The 16,104-nt window shown below is 40.6% G+C and overlaps 2 protein-coding genes across 9 annotated transcripts in view; both read left to right on the top strand.

The window, feature by feature from the left end:
* The first annotated feature begins 586 nt into the window (after window positions 1–586).
* Window positions 587–2,500, top strand: LOC124857171 (beta-crystallin B3-like). Its single transcript, XM_047348316.1, has 6 exons — window positions 587–834; window positions 1,064–1,145; window positions 1,244–1,359; window positions 1,461–1,593; window positions 1,669–1,811; window positions 1,995–2,500. Exons 1-6 carry the CDS (start codon window positions 602–604, stop codon window positions 2,320–2,322), a joined length of 1,035 nt encoding a protein of 344 aa, XP_047204272.1. The 5' UTR covers window positions 587–601; the 3' UTR covers window positions 2,323–2,500.
* Window positions 2,501–6,153: 3,653 nt separating this feature from the next.
* The window catches only part of cita (citron rho-interacting serine/threonine kinase a), a 55,299-nt gene continuing 45,348 nt past the window's right edge, over window positions 6,154–16,104 (top strand). For all 8 annotated transcript variants that reach the window (XM_047347681.1, XM_047347679.1, XM_047347676.1 and 5 more), the window contains exons 1-7: window positions 6,154–6,288; window positions 6,529–6,651; window positions 6,780–6,924; window positions 7,850–8,025; window positions 9,886–9,987; window positions 14,968–15,110; window positions 15,385–15,478. In XM_047347681.1, the coding sequence (XP_047203637.1) occupies window positions 6,550–6,651; window positions 6,780–6,924; window positions 7,850–8,025; window positions 9,886–9,987; window positions 14,968–15,110; window positions 15,385–15,478 (762 nt within the window). In that variant the 5' untranslated portion in view covers window positions 6,154–6,288; window positions 6,529–6,549. The remainder of the gene's footprint in view (window positions 6,289–6,528; window positions 6,652–6,779; window positions 6,925–7,849; window positions 8,026–9,885; window positions 9,988–14,967; window positions 15,111–15,384; window positions 15,479–16,104) is intronic.

Raw genomic sequence — 16,104 nt, 5'->3', positions numbered from 1 at the left:
AGACTGACTCTGGACCCAGGGGTAGCAATCCACCTTTTTCCAGCTGAGAACTGAAAAAACATTGCAAGAAAAATAGAATAAAGATATTTGGCCAAAGCACTGAGCCGTGTGGTACTCCAGAACTAACTCTTGGTACTTGAGGAAGATTCTCAATTATGTCAGAGCAATAAGGTATAATCCAGTTTACTGCTGTTCCCTTAATCTCTAACACATGTTCAAACCTCTGTAAAATAAGCTTGTGATCAACTGTATAAAACGTAGAACCAAGGTCCAACAGTCAGATCTATCACAATCACCACACAAATGACAAGGTACAGTGATGAATTAAACTGAGGAATCCAAATTGTGAATTATTCAAATTTTGAATGATGGGAATGGGAGATAAGGGTAATAAAGCTGAAACATTTTGGATGCGTTATGATAAATGCAAAAAAAAAAGGCTGGATCAGTCTAATAGTGCTGAGTGAGACTGATCTGTGTTGATGCTCTTGGCTGGTGGTCAGTGCATTTTGCCCCAATAGGATCATGATGGGGATGGCAGCCTGGGCAGACCTGGCCAGTGGTTGCCACTGTGCCAGGGACAGAGGGCAAAGCTATTGAGATGCAGTGTGATGGACACAATGGGTGTGACAGACTTGCTGCATCAACAGGCTTTTTGCTGTTGTGGCCAGAAATAAACCATAAATACCCCCACTGGCATCCACCGACCGCTCGCCAGGCCTCCACAGCCACACACATCTTCACACTGAAACAGGCAGGAAGCAGAAAGACAAGACAAAAGGAAAGACGGAGAGCGTGGCTTGTTCGGGGTGTAGAAAAGCACAAGCCATCCAGGTAAAAACAATCTTTCTCAAGTTGCAGTATGGAAGTTTTACTGAAACACCTGACAGATCAAGAAGTGCATGAATATGTCAAAATATCTGACTTTTGTTTTGAAAGACTCACTAGCTGTACATTTACCAAGGTTTAACCTTAATATGTGTTATATGAGGAAGGGGTGGACAAATGGCAAGCAAACTTTACTAAACCATGTAATTGTTTTTTTTTTTTTTTTGGTTTCTAGAGGAAATATGACAGAACAGCAGGGAACCCCAGACCAGCTGCCTGCACAGAAGGGCCAAGGAGGGGCTGGAGCCTCATATAAGGTGCTATCTGTTAAATATCAGGACATAACTGGTTAAATTGCATGTAGTGGCATTTGGACCTCACCGTTTATTAACCTTCACCTGTTGCTTTTTCACAGCTGGTTGTATTTGAATTTGAGAACTTTCGTGGAAAAAAGGTGGAGTTGTCTGGTGAGTGTGAAGACATGTTGAAGAAGACCCAACGAGTCGGCTCGGTCATTGTGGAGTCTGGACCGTGAGTGACTTTCAGTTGCCTTTGAATATCGTTCCTTGTTTTGAGTTTGCTCATATTAGTCTTTTGCAGTTTTATGTAATGCAGTATGTCTGTACTGTTAGATGGGTAGGATTTGAGTGTCTGGGTTTTGCGGGAGAGCAGTTTGTCCTCGAGAAAGGAGAGTATCCTCGCTGGAGCACCTGGACCAGTTGTCAGAGTAGCTACACCCTGAGCTCCGTCAGGCCTCTAAAAGTGGTAAGTAATCATTGAAAGTGACTCTTTTGCAGATTTTAAGTGCAACATAAGCAAGCATGTTCTTTCTCTTCTTAGGAAAGTGCAGATCACAAATTGCACCTGTTTGAGAATGCAGCATTTGAAGGAAGAAAGATGGAGATTGTTGACGATGACGTACCCAGTCTTTGGGCTCATGGTTTCCAAGACCGTGTGGCTAGTGCAAAAGTTATTTCTGGAACGTAAGATATACCTTCATAGTCAAAAGAAATAATGGAGACGTACCGATGGCCTGAAGTGTAGAACTGAAGAATTAAAGGATTGGACCAATAAGACAGATTTCCTTAAAAAGTATCTAAGCCTTTGTAAATTGTGAATTGTTAGTCATGATTGGTAATTTACAGATTATTCTCTTTCTTATGAAGGTGGGTGGGATACACGTATCCGGGCTACAGAGGGCGCCAGTACATGTTTGAACATGGAGACTTCAAGCACTGGAACGCTTGGGGAGCCACTGCACCTCAGATCCAGTCCGTCCGACGTGTGCGGGACATGCAGTGGCATAAGAGAGGGTGCTATATTCCTTCCCCAGCCCCTGCCCCAGCACCTGCCCCTGGTCCTGGTCCAGGTCCTGCCCCTGCCCCTGGTCCTGGTCCTTCCCCTGCACCGCCCAAGCCCAACCCCAAGCCCAACCCCAACCCCAATCCTAATCCTGAACCTACTCCCAAATCCCAAACTAAACCCCAGCCTTAACAGCAAATCCCTGACAACACCCACGCTGACTGGGGAAAGCTGAATGCAGCTGGCCAATACCCAGTTTCTCCTCCATGCTCCTTTTTAGGCGAGGCTTCCTGGCCATGCAGTTTTGAAAAACTGGAACTGGCAATATTGAAACGTGTATCTCTGATGGAAATAAAGGCTTTGGCCCTGACTTTGGGTATGTGCCAATTTGTTTCATGATACTTCTTATGTACTGTATATTCAACTGCTTGGCAGGTCAGCTGATAGGAGAAATAAAATGGTAATTTCTCTAACTGATAGACATACACAGTTACCTACATGAAAGAGGTAGAACACTGAATTCTGAAATAGTCTGTGGATGGGACACAAAACTGGAAAAACATGAGCTTTTCAGTAGTTTGTTTTTGTCTTTAGTTTCCCTTCCAACGTACTTATTCGGCTGATCTTTTGCACATATTACACATTTTAACCTCAAACTTCAATGTATTTTATGTGACAGATCAAAAGGAAGAGGATACACATTTTATGCAAATATAGATCCAAAACGTGTGGCATTTAGCCCTTTTTACTACTCTTAGGGATAGAACACACTCCCGCCCCCCAGGGGTGTGTTCTATCCCCACTCCTCTTCTCCCTGTACACAAATGACTGCACCTCATCGGACTCGTCCGTGAAACTCCTAAAGTTTGCAAATGGCACCACTGTCATTGGTCTGATCCAGGACAGTGATGAGTCTGCATACAGACAGGAAGTGGATCGGCTGGTACACTGGTGTTGTCAGAACTACCTTGAACTCAACCCACTCAAGACTGTGGAAATGGTGGTGGACTTTCGGAGAACACCACCCCATACACCCCCCTCACCATCCTCAAGAACACCGTAGCAGCTGTGGACCACTTCAGGTTCCTAGGAACCACCATCTCTGAGGACCTGAGATGGTCCTCACACATACACTGTTCGGAAGAAGTCCCAGCAGAGACTGTACTTCCTGAGGCAACTCAAGAAGCTGCTGGTCATCTTCTACACTGCCATCATTCAGTCTGTCCTGTCTTCATCCATCTCAGTGTGGTTTGGCTCATCCACAATACAGGACAGGTGCAGACTGCAACAAATAATCAGGTCTGCAGAGAGAATAATCAAAGCTGACCTTCCCTCCATCCAGGACTTATACAGGTCTAGGGTCAGGAAAAGAGCTGCTAAAATCTCTGCAGACCCCACACACCCTGCACATAAACTGTTTAGAGTTTTACCTTCAGGCCGCCGCTACAGAGCACTGTTAACATTCAATAGAGTACCAAACAACTGCATACTGAAGTTGTAAATGCACCTTTGTATATGTGTATATTTACGGACATAAAGATATATGCATAAATATATTTCAAATATATTTAAAAACCCAGAGAGCAAAGTGTACCGGAGACAAATTCCTTGTTTGTATGTACGAACATGGCAATAAAGCTGATTCTGATTCTGATGTGGAAGAGGATTCTAGTGGCAACCTGTGAAGCTCTAGTGAACTCCGTGCCCGAGAGAGTTAAGGCAGTGCTGGAAAATAATAGAAGGTAATAGAAGCCACAAATAATATTGACACTTAGGGTACAATTTGGACATTTTCTCTTAGGGGTGTACTCACTTTTGTTGCCAGCAGTTTAGACATTAATGCTGTGTTTCGAGTCATTTTGAGGGGACAGCCAATTTACACTGTTATCCAAGATGTACACCAACTACTTTACATTGTACCAAGGCGTCATATCTTCAGTGTTGTCCTATGAAAAGAAACAATAATATATTCACAAAAATGTGATGGGTGTTCACTTTTGTGAGATACTGTTGTTGTGCAACAACATGTTTGGCTTGGATATGAAATACTTAATAAGTGCCAAAGGCAGTTATTAACAAAGTTAGTAACTTGGAAAGTCAGGGCACCACCTGATTGTCAGGAGTAAATAGCCAAGCAGCTTTCAGTCTCTGTCAGTTATTGTTTTATGAATACCTGCCTGGTGAGGTGTAGTTCTATAGAACAATCGATGGAGTAAATTTGTGCACCGATGTTCTCGAACAGCACGCCCTGCACACATATAATAAACACAAAAAACATCTCTCCAAAATATGTGTATTTATAAACAAAATAATTCAATTTCAAGTAAAAAAAAAACTTCAATTAACAAACTCATTAATAAAATAATAAAATTAAACTAAAACTAAAATAAAATAAAAAGGATGAGGAAAACTAATAAACCGTTAAGAAAAGGGAACAAAGGAATAAACTATAACCAGTAAAATGATGCAGTGATATCCCAGTCCAGTGAATACGTCTGTTTCAGAACCAGGGTTTGTTTTAAGAATTTGGACTGAATTCAAATTAGTTTTAAAACTAATTAAGAATAACAGTTGCTATGTGCTCAAACAACCAGTTCACAATGCAAGCCAGAAGGAATAAATTATTATTCCTATAATATAATATAATTATTATATAATATTATTTTAATGAAATAATATTTTTAAAGTATTTTTTTGCTAGCCTCATAGCATAATTGCCTAAGTCTTATTTCAGTGTTTTTGGAAAACAAGAAAAAACAATTTTCAGCAATCACATTGTATTTTTTATTGATATTGTAACAGTAAGCCAAAATATGACTTAGGCAATTATGCTATGAGGCTAATAATTTGCTAAATTAGAAATCAACAAAGTTTTGGACAATTGATTGTTAACGTTGTTATCAGTCTATCACAGTGAATCATTTTTGAATGGAGTGATGGACTACTAACTACTTTTTATGAACCTTACTATGAATTTCTCGCAAGTTCAGGTCGTTTGTCTGTTGGTATTTGCATTTGGGTTGATATTTATGAAAAAATGCATGTGAAATAAATGTATTTTTTGTTGTTTTTTTTTTCGTTGATTTCTTAGGATCATAATTTTTAGGCTCCAGACCCTAATTTTGGGTAATTCACAAACTGTTCTGAATCTGATTAACATTTCTGGCAAGGCAAGTTTATTTATATAACTCGTCAGTAACATGACAATTCTAAGTGCTTTACATGATGAAAAACAGTTCATTGCAGTGACAAAAAACATTTAAATAAAGTACATTACAGTGGCATGACTAAGGAAATAAATAAAAAATAATGACAAGTAAAGAAAGGTTGCACTACTGACTAAAATTAATGACACTTGATGCTTTTATGCCCATATTTTCTTAACATAAAATCAAATGATTCTCTCTGGGGAGCAGGCAACTCCTTAGAACTGTTCTGACCCATTATGCATCTCAATGAAGAGGGAATATTTATTTTAAAACTGGTCCATGCCTGGACCACGAGTCAGGGACTTCCTGGTGCTCTGTGCCTTCCTCCGAACTTCTTCTAGGAGAGCCCAGCTCAGCCACGGTCTGTCGGGTATGGGTCTTTTACAGTGAACTGTGGACAGCGAGGTCCTTTACACTCTCTGTTCCAAGGTGTAAATATCCTAATTAACCTTTACCCCCAGTAGATACTTTTACCAATATTTTTTAGTTAGTAGTTTAAATAGAACAATCAAAAGCAAATCTAAACATATTTTGTACCGTGTTTTAAAAAAACTAAGGGATTCAGCATTTTTGCTGGAAGTTTGTTCCAGGTTAGTGAAGGATAAGAACTGAATGCTGCTTCTCCATGTTTGGTTCTGGTTCTGGGGAGTAGACTTAAACCAGAAGACCTGAGTGGTCTGGAAGGTTAATATAACAACAAATCATTCCTACTTAGAGAACCCCTTTGGTGAGGTAGGTCATCAGGGATTGGTCAGAAACAACACACAGACCCGCCCAGGAGAATGAACATCCAATCAAAAAACACTTCCAGTCACTGGGCTGGTGGGAACGCGCAAAATTTGAAAGTTTACCCGGAAGCAGCAGCGGGATTAGAAAGGACGAGTGTACTCTTGAGCGTATTTTTGCATCTATGTTAACATTGTATTATTAATATCTGCATGGCAGGCTGGTGAGTATTTACATATCTCTGTGCGTTATTTATATATATATATACATATGTGATTTGAGCATAGCTGGGACTGAGGTGTTGTCGTTAGTTAGCAAATGTAGAGAACAGGACGTTAGCTACCGTTGCCTCGTAGCGCGAACGGAAGGAACGGGAGAGTTGACATTTTGCGACCGGGCTCTTTATTAATCATCCAACGTTAGCAGCATTTAAACTTCGAATAACTGTGTGTTTTTCACCAAGGTTATCCGGGGTTAGGGAGCCATGTTGAAGTTTAAATACGTGAGTCAGGGAGCCCTGAAGACACCTTGTTCCTCTACTGACCCCATCACCAGTCGCAGCTTGCGTCTCAACCAGGTGTTTCAGGTAAGGCCATGTCTAACTAACGTACTTTTAATCAGCTGCCATGTGAGTATTATTGCGTCGTGTCGCACACTTTCAAGCGGCTGGGCTGTACCTGACGTCTTCTTCCTGTTTTTTTGTGCTGTCCCCAGGGAAGAGTGAGCCTCTGCGGCGGGCAGCAGGGAGGATGCAGCGTTGGACGGGAGGAGTTTCTGGAGGCTCTGTTGCTGCTCTACCAAGAATGCACATCCCCGGAGCTGATGAAGATACAACATGTGGCAAAGTTTGTTCATAAATGTAAGTAACTTTTAAAATGTATATCTAGAGAGAAGTCTTGATACTTATTCAAAAAAGAAAACTGGGAACTATGTGTTAGTTAGACTTTATTCCTTGTTTAATTATTTAAAGTCCTTTTATTTTTTATTTTCCACATCACATCATTTTTTTTTCCAACTCAACATCTGTTTTCTTTTTTAAGTTACTGACAGCTAACACAGAGATAATTTTACACTAAACCATTACAAAAGGATAATTACACACTTCTTTTGACCTGTAGGATCTCATAGATTATGTTTTTAAGTGTACCCTTGTGATTGCTACTGGGCTGCTCAAGATGCCAGATAAACAAAGCTTTGATAGATTTATGTTAAATAATCTATACATTTTACACAATAATGAAGTCCAGATTTGAATAGGCTATCGATGAATTTTCTATGGAGTTTGGAAAAGTGTGGAACTGCATTTAAGTATTTTTCAGGTCTCTGAACGTTTCAGAGGAAAATGTGTATTTTCTGTCTGATAGTTAAATCCACGATTTTTGAAGGTTCTACATTTAAAGTTTTAATTATTGGCTTGAAAAATGTTTGTAAAGCTATTAGTATTTGTGTCACAAAATGTTGGTGATTGTATGTGTTATAAATACTGAAATAGAGCTGACCTAATTTGGTCCAAATGTCAAAGAAGCAGTGAAATAGTCCTTTACCAGATTGCTATATTTGAATCTTGTCTTTTGATGTTCGGTGTAACATACAGATAATACAACCCAGTTAGTTAAATATTTTGTACACAAATGTCCAGAACATTATAAAAGCAAAACACCTGGAAACATTGAGAAATGTCTTGGAAAGTATGGAAAATATTAATTGTACATATGTAGGAACCCTAAATATCTCATAATGAACATGTTTTTCTTGCTTATATCCTGGTGCTTGTCTGCAAACAGTTGCCGAGGTGGTCTCAGAGCTGCGTGCCCTGCAGCCAGCGGTTCATGACTTTGAGCTTTGTGCAGTGGTCGGCCGTGGTCGCTTCGCAGAAGTCCAAGTAGTTCGAGAAAAAGCCACCGGAGATGTGTGTGCACTGAAAGTGATGAAGAAGAGCGCGTTGCGCTCTCAAGAAAATGTAAGACACACTCTTTTGATTCACCTAAAAATATGTGAAAGACTTTAGACAAGAGCTTTGAGGAAAAGTAGGTAGGTGAAGTAATAACACCATTCAATTGTTGGTGTTGCGTATTATACACTTGGTGTTTTGGAGCTGCACTCCCAAAAAAGGTCCACAGGGGAGCGCTGTAGGGCTAAATACGATTAAAGAAAAAAAAAAGGTCTGGGTATGGCATTTCACTGCTGTGGTCTCTGGCATATGACTAATAGAGCAGATTTCTGTCACAACAGTACATGAGGAATGGCAGGGAATGTTGAAAATGGAGCAACTAACTGCATGATTTTGAATGAACGAGTATTGATTTGGTAATGCCACAGGAAACCACTTGTTTGCTTTAAATGACGTTTTTAGCATAAAAGAACAAGAGAATACTTAAAAAAAATGGTGGAACTTGAGATCATTTTAAAGTTTGATATCTTGTACAGTGAGGTGGGTTTTTGAGTGGCCAGTGCACATTTACAGAGCCGAGTGTTTTATGGTGGCTATGTTATGGTCATATCATTTATACTTTATTATTCCCAAAGGGAGATTAAATATAAAGTATTTAAATTAAACACTCCTATTTTTTAAATAAAAATCCATCTATGTTTTAAAGCTGTTCTGTAAATGGACCGACCACTCAGGCCATGCTTACCCGTTCTTGCACTACATGTCACATTCACTCATTGGCATGCAATTTCACACAGAGTTTCGCAGATCAGTGGGCAGCATGGAGTCCTGTGTCGTATTGGGGAAGCTGAAATGAAACTAACAGCCTCCCAGTTACCAGATTACTCTTCCCTACGTTTTGGTTCAGTCTCACCAGCTAAACTCTGCCCTGATTGCTGCCAGACTTTTAACAGCAAAGAATCCCCTAAATACAACCTCCCTAACAACATGAAGTAGACCGAAAAATAGCATTTGTAGGAGAGTTACTTCACTGACTCAACACAAAAGCTGTTCTCACATTTCCCAAACCGAAGCTTGATGACGGAAAGAACATCATACCAGCTGTCAAACATGGTGGTAGTATTGTGATGTTCTAGGGTTACTTTCCAGCTTCAGGAACTCGATGACTTGCCATATTTGATGTAACCATGAATTCTGCTCTCTACCAGAATACCTGAAGAAGAATGCTACGCCATCAGTACTTAAGTACTCTTGGGTTAATGCAGATCTTCAAGTCCACCTCTGAATGGCTCAAAAAAAAAGTGAAGGTTGTGGAGTAAATAGGCCTCGAAAACCCTGTCACAGAGATGTGGAAGACTCATTCCAGTTATCACAGATGCTTGATGGAAGTTGTTGTTGCCATAGGCAACACAACCAGTTATTAGGTTTCTCACTTAGGACCAAGTTGGCTTGAATAGCTTTTTCTTTAATTAATGAAATAATCTTTTGAAAACAGCTTTTTGTATTTATTCATGTTATACTTGTCTGACAATAGAACTCAACATCTAAATGTTTGGTGATCTGAAACGTTTAGGTAAATATACTTCTTGCCTATGCTTTTCTTTTGGGGCGACGGTGGCGGCAAATGTAGGAGTTTGTGTTGTAACCAGTAGGTTGCCGCTGCGAATCCCCACTTTCTGTCTCAGTCGTTGTGTCCTTGGGCAAGACACTTCACCTGCCTTGCCTGCTGATGGTGGTCAGAGGGCTCGGTGGCGCCGATTGTATGGCAGCCTCGCTTTTGTCAGCCTGCCCCAGGGCAGCTGTGGCTACATTGTAGCTTACCACTGTCAGTGTGTGAATGGGTGGATGACTTATTGTAATGTAAAGTGCTTTGGGGTCTCTGGGGACTTGATAAAGCAGGCCATTTACCATTCTTTTACTTCTTTGCAGGTTGTTTTTCACGAGGAGGAACGGATTATTCTGGCTTTGAATAATAGCCCATGGATTCCACAGCTTCTTTATGCCTTTCAGGACACAGATCATGTCTACCTGGTGAGATTGTAGCATGTTTAATTCAAGGGTTAAGAGTTTCCCTAGATTATGTTTGCCTAACTCTTACTGTGGTTGTTTGGTGGTCATGTTGCTGCACCAGAAGAATGTAGCCCAAAATACAATGATTTGAAAATCCTGCCTGTTCAAACTACAGGTCCTTCTCAAAATATTAGCATATTGTGATAAAGTTCATTATTTTCCATAATGTAATAATTAAAATTTAACATTCATATATTTTAGATTCATTGCACACTAACTGAAATATTTCAGGTCTTTTATTGTCTTAATACGGATGATTTTGGCATACAGCTCATGAAAACCCAAAATTCCTATCTCACAAAATTAGCATATTTCATCCGACCAATAAAAGAAAAGTGTTTTTAATACAAAAAACGTCAACCTTCAAATAATCATGTACAGTTATGCACTCAATACTTGGTCGGGAATCCTTTGGCAGAAATGACTGCTTCAATGCGGCGTGGCATGGAGGCAATCAGCCTGTGGCACTGCTGAGGTCTTATGGAGGCCCAGGATGCTTCGATAGCGGCCTTTAGCTCATCCAGAGTGTTGGGTCTTGAGTCTCTCAACGTTCTCTTCACAATATCCCACAGATTCTCTATGGGGTTCAGGTCAGGAGAGTTGGCAGGCCAATTGAGCACAGTGATACCATGGTCAGTAAACCATTTACCAGTGGTTTTGGCACTGTGAGCAGGTGCCAGGTCGTGCTGAAAAATGAAATCTTCATCTCCATAAAGCTTTTCAGCAGATGGAAGCATGAAGTGCTCCAAAATCTCCTGATAGCTAGTTGCATTGACCCTGCCCTGGATAAAACACAGTGGACCAACACCAGCAGCTGACACGGCACCCCAGACCATCACTGACTGTGGGTACTTGACACTGGACTTCTGGCATTTTGGCATTTCCTTCTCCCCAGTCTTCCTCCAGACTCTGGCACCTTGATTTCTGAATGACATGCAGAATTTGCTTTCATCTGAAAAAAGTACTTTGGACCACTGAGCAACAGTCCAGTGCTGCTTCTCTGTAGCCCAGGTCTGGGGAATGCGGCACCTGTAGCCCATTTCCTGCACACGCCTGTGCACGGTGGCTCTGGATGTTTCTACTCCAGACTCAGTCCACTGCTTCCGCAGGTCCCCCAAGGTCTTCTCCACAATCTTCCTCAGGGTCCGGTCACCTCTTCTCGTTGTGCAGCGTTTTCTGCCACACTTTTTCCTTCCCACAGACTTCCCACTGAGGTGCCTTGATACAGCACTCTGGGAACAGCCTATTCGTTCAGAAATGTCTTTCTGTGTCTTACCCTCTTGCTTGAGGGTGTCAATAGTGGCCTTCTGGACAGCAGTCAGGTCGGCAGTCTTACCCATGATTGGGGTTTTGAGTGATGAACCAGGCTGGGAGTTTTAAAGGCCTCAGGAATCTTTTGCAGGTATTTAGAGTTAACTCGTTGATTCAGATGATTAGGTTCATAGCTCGTTTAGAGACCCTTTTAATGATATGCTAATTTTGTGAGATAGGAATTTTGGGTTTTCATGAGCTGTATGCCAAAATCATCCGTATTAAGACAATAAAAGACCTGAAATATTTCAGTTAGTGTGCAATGAATCTAAAATATATGAATGTTAAATTTTCATCATGACATTATGGAAAATAATGAACTTTATCACAATATGCTAATATTTTGAGAAGGACCAGTATATGCAATTGAATACAAGACATTTAATGTTCAAACTGATAAACTTTATTGTTTTTTGCAATTCACTCAATTTGATGCTTGCAACACGCTCCAACAAATCTGGGAGAGGGGCATGTTTACCACTGTTACATCACCTTTCCTTTTAATAGCACTCAACTGGTAACTGAGGACACTAATTGTTGAAGCTTTGTAGGTGGAATTCTTTTCCATTCTTGTTTGATGAACAACTTAAGTTGCTCAACAATCTGGGGTCTCCGTAGTTGTATTTTGCGCTTCATAATGTGCCACGCATTTTCAGTGGGAGGCAGGTCTGGACTGCAGGCAGGCCAGTCTAGTCTAAAGTTATCTTCCTCTTTGGCACAGAGAACATGACGTCCATGATTTCCAAAAGCAATCTGAAATGTGTGCTCTTCAGAACACAGCACAATTTTCCACTTTCCGTCAGTCCATCTCAGATGAGCTCAGGCCCAGAGAACCTGGAGGCGTTTCTGGGTGTTGTTGATATATGGCTTTCGGTTTGCATAGTCGAGTTTTAATTTGTAGATGTAGCGACGAACTGTGTTAACCGACAATGGTTTTCTGAAGTGTCCCTGAGCCCACCTGGTAATATCCATAACAGAATGATATCCTTTTTTAATGCAGTGCCTCCTGAGGGATCAAAGGTCACAGGCATTAAGTGTTTGCTTTCAGCCTTGCCGCTAACTTACAGAGATTTCTCCAGATTCTCTGAACCTATTGATAATTTTATGGACTGTAGATAATGAAATCCTTGCAATTATATGTTGAGAAAGGCTCTTAAACTGTTGGACTATTTGCTCACAGAGTTGTTCACAAAGTGGTGACCCTCACCCCATCCTTGCTTGTGAATGACTGAGCCTTTCCTGAATCATGAAATCATGAAACTCACTTGTTTCCATTTAACCTGTTCATCTGTGAGATGTTTCAGAGGTTTTTTGATTATTCCTCAACGTTCCCGGTCTTTTGTTGACCCTGTACCAGGTTTTTTGGAATCAAAGCATATTTCCAAAATAGCATCAAATTCAAAATGAGTGAAGATTTCCACTAAGAAAAACAAAGTATATCGGTTTAGGGGCTCTATGCATAATTTTGACACTGTGTGGGTCAGAGAAAGAAGAAAAATTCAAACTTGTTCACCATGATCTTGTTTTTAGAAATCACTGAAATGTTACATTTTCCATTTGAGGTCCAAACCCTGGGAAACAGTTTTATTTTTTGTTCATTCATCTAAGGAAATTCAGAGACATGTTAAGTGATTAACATTAACTAATTTGTCTAAATTGTCTACTCAGCTCAGACATGAGACTGAATCATCTCTTTAGACAGGTTGCGTTTTTTCCCTTTAATGATTTTTGAATTGTTGATAAGTGGTTTAACAATTTAGAAAGGATGGGGGGAAGAAGGCCCCCGATAAGACTGGGCTGAAAAACTAAAGTATGTGCAACACCTCCAGGAGTCGTCTTTCTTACAATTAATGACATGACTCATGCTATTCTCTTCACTGCATCAATCTGCCAAAGTGTGGCTGGTTATCTTTTTGAAATGTCCAGCTTTTCTTTTGGCCAGTAAAAAAAACTCAGTTTGTTTTTGTCCACAGTGTAGCTCTAAAGTTTATTAAGATTATTAAGAATGAAGGAAACTTTTCAGCAAAAAATGTTTCTTTGGCACCCTCTAAAGGGCCCATATTTTATTCCTTACACAAAACAAAATCTGACCCCAGCCTGGCTGAGGTTGAAGGAAATTTTTCTGCGAAGCAAAGCTGAGGTTTCTTTCTGTCTCCAGCTTATATATCCTACCTCATGCCCCCTGCGTGTCGGTCTCAATTCTTCTTCGTCGTTTTTTCACTCCCCCTCTTTCCCACCCTGCTCACTAACCGAGCATGGACAAAAATACAAAGCATCCATCTTTATCCGTGTGTCAGAGAGGCTCCCAGTCTCTCTGTTGCTAGGTAACGCTAGAGAATGCTCCTGTTCATTCAGACTCGCAGACCATTCATGCGCCAGGGGCTCTCTCTCTGTGTGTGTGTGTGTGTGTGTGTGTGTGTGTGTGTGTGTGTGTGTGTGTGTGTGTGTGTGTGTGTGTGTGTGTGTGTGTGTGTGTGTGTGTGTGTGTGTGAAGGAAACCAAACCGCTCCAATCAACTTGACTAGTTTCTTCCTCCTCAAGGTGCAGAAGGCTGTCAGAATAATCTTCAATGATTTGTGTTTTTTAAGATATCGTTTCCGGCTTGTTGGTTTCACCGGATAAGTATTATTTTATGCTTTGATCACAGCAAAACAAACTGCGTAGGGATTTTGCGGGTATTCTTGGTCTATTTTTAGCAGTGCTTTGACTGCAGTATCGGAGATAAACCTGTAATAGCATCTGCTCCTTATAGAAGGAATTTATGAGAAGTCCCCTGTGAGCTTAATCTGAACATGGCTTTGATGTGAGCTCAGATGCATCATATGTGGCCCTACAGTTGTTGCTGTCATATGTAGTTCATAACTAAAGTTGTATCGTGGGATCCTCCAGTGATTGGAGTAGGCCAATTTTCATTTGATTGGCTCTGGCCTGTCTTCAGCAGCTCAAATACTGTACAAAGTTTCTTTTCCCCCTGTGTTTATCAAATGCACCCAAACTGAAAACTCCTGTAAATCTGACGACAATCAACTGTTTTTGTTTTTAGTTTAGTAAAAATCTGAGGAAAATTAGGAACATATGCTTTGATACATATGGATTTACCATGCAAATCAACAGTCAGTCTTGGCCATTTGGTTGGTGCATCTCAGATTATACGTTAGGTCTTTAAACCCTGGAAATAAATACTGGAATGGTAAGATCAGTCACGATTAACCCATATTTTCTTTACTACCCTCTTTCTTTGCTGTCGTCATTCCAAACTTTCTGAGCTTTAAGGTGTTTAGTGTGTTTTAGATCTGAATCAAGTGTGGATATACAGGAAGGTGAAAGTCTATCAGGGTGGCCAAATATGTTTTCAGCAAGCACAATGGATGCCAGCTGAAATATTATATTCTACCAAATATTGCATTTTGGTAGTCCTCTCATTATTGCACTATTTAAAAAAAAAAAAAAAAAAAAACTTGGAGGGGAGGAGGAGCAGAGGGGTGGGATATTATGACTGGGATTATATGGTTAGGGTTATATTTTGTATTCCTTTTATGTTGTATATTTCATTATATTTTATATTCTAGTATATTATTTAATAAATGAATTTCTGCCGATTTCTGTGTCTGTCTGTGTGTGTGTCTTCAGGCCATGGAGTACTTGCCAGGCGGTGACCTGATGTCTCTGTTGAACCGATACGAAGATCAATTTGACGAGTCAATGGCTCAGTTTTATTTGGCTGAGCTGGTAGAAGCCATTCACGCAGTCCACCAGCTGGGTTACGTCCACAGGTTAGAAACCCAAAGATATATTCATCTCTTCTGTGCTTTTCCTTCCGCACGTGGTAAAGGAGAGCACCACCAGAGCTTCTGAGTCGGTGTCGCTACTTTGTTTTCCCCTAAATTGGTTTTGACTTCTAAATCAGACAGCATGAAGTGTAGAAACAATGCTGATGTTTCATAATGTGCTCCATTAAACTTAGAGTAGCTGACACGTTAAAGTACCGAGGCAACAAAAAGCTTTTTAAAAGCAGTATCAAATGTCCTCTAAAATACTCCTTTGCAGAGATGTCAAACCGGAGAACATTCTCATCGACCGGACTGGTCACATTAAGCTGGCCGATTTTGGATCAGCTGCCAAGTTGACTGCAAACAAAACAGTAAGTGGATTACAGGGTTTGGGCTTAAGTGTTATTGGCTGTGAGAGTAAAAATTTCACAGCATTACCGCGAAGATTAAAAATCAAATACATAACATGACTAACAACTATAATTTAAAATATACCAGCAACTCTAGTTTGAAAGCAGCTTCGTCCTTAATAAAAGTGATGTGCAATGCCTCTTCAGTTTCCACACCGTCATTGATTTTCAAGATGAAAACCTTTCTAAACATTCCAAATGGTCTGTTCTGTAAGAGTGAGAAGCACATTGTATCCTTTTTTTTAGCCGAGTGATCGGCAGTGTGCAGCAACAGGTATCGGAGAGGAAGTGCTGCATTACTCTAGGCTTTGAACACACAGCAGTGTTTCCTCTAGGATTTTTTAAAATCGTGGCCAAGGTGGACTGCCAAGGTGGGTTACGTCCTGCTGTTCAAAACGTATCTGAAATATTACGCATTAAGGTAAAAGTTATTTAATTAACTGCATTACTGTCATTCGAATGCAACATATGTCCGCTCCAAGTTCCTTGGAGCCCGAAGAAAGCATGCGCGAGACACGCACAGTGGTTGACCCGGCCGCAGTCAGACGGACCGGAATGGACCAGAAAATTGGAGTTGTTCTGTAATT

Source organism: Girardinichthys multiradiatus, chromosome 20, assembly GCF_021462225.1.
Source record: "Girardinichthys multiradiatus isolate DD_20200921_A chromosome 20, DD_fGirMul_XY1, whole genome shotgun sequence".
NCBI classification, from domain to species: domain Eukaryota; kingdom Metazoa; phylum Chordata; class Actinopteri; order Cyprinodontiformes; family Goodeidae; genus Girardinichthys; species Girardinichthys multiradiatus.
Note: the sequence above shows the minus strand (reverse complement) of the source record. Positions and strands in the feature narration are given on the sequence as shown.

What these genes read in the sequence shown, in the direction of transcription:
- LOC124857171 (XM_047348316.1), top strand. Translation starts at nt 602, where the DNA reads ATGCAGTGTGATGGACACAATGGGTGTGACAGACTTGCTGCATCAACA. An exon ending in GTCATTGTGGAGTCTGGACC is followed by an intron (nt 1,360 to 1,460) that starts GTGAGTGACTTT and finishes CTGTACTGTTAG; the next exon opens with ATGGGTAGGATTTGAGTGTC. An exon ending in CCGTCAGGCCTCTAAAAGTG is followed by an intron (nt 1,594 to 1,668) that starts GTAAGTAATCAT and finishes TTCTCTTCTTAG; the next exon opens with GAAAGTGCAGATCACAAATT.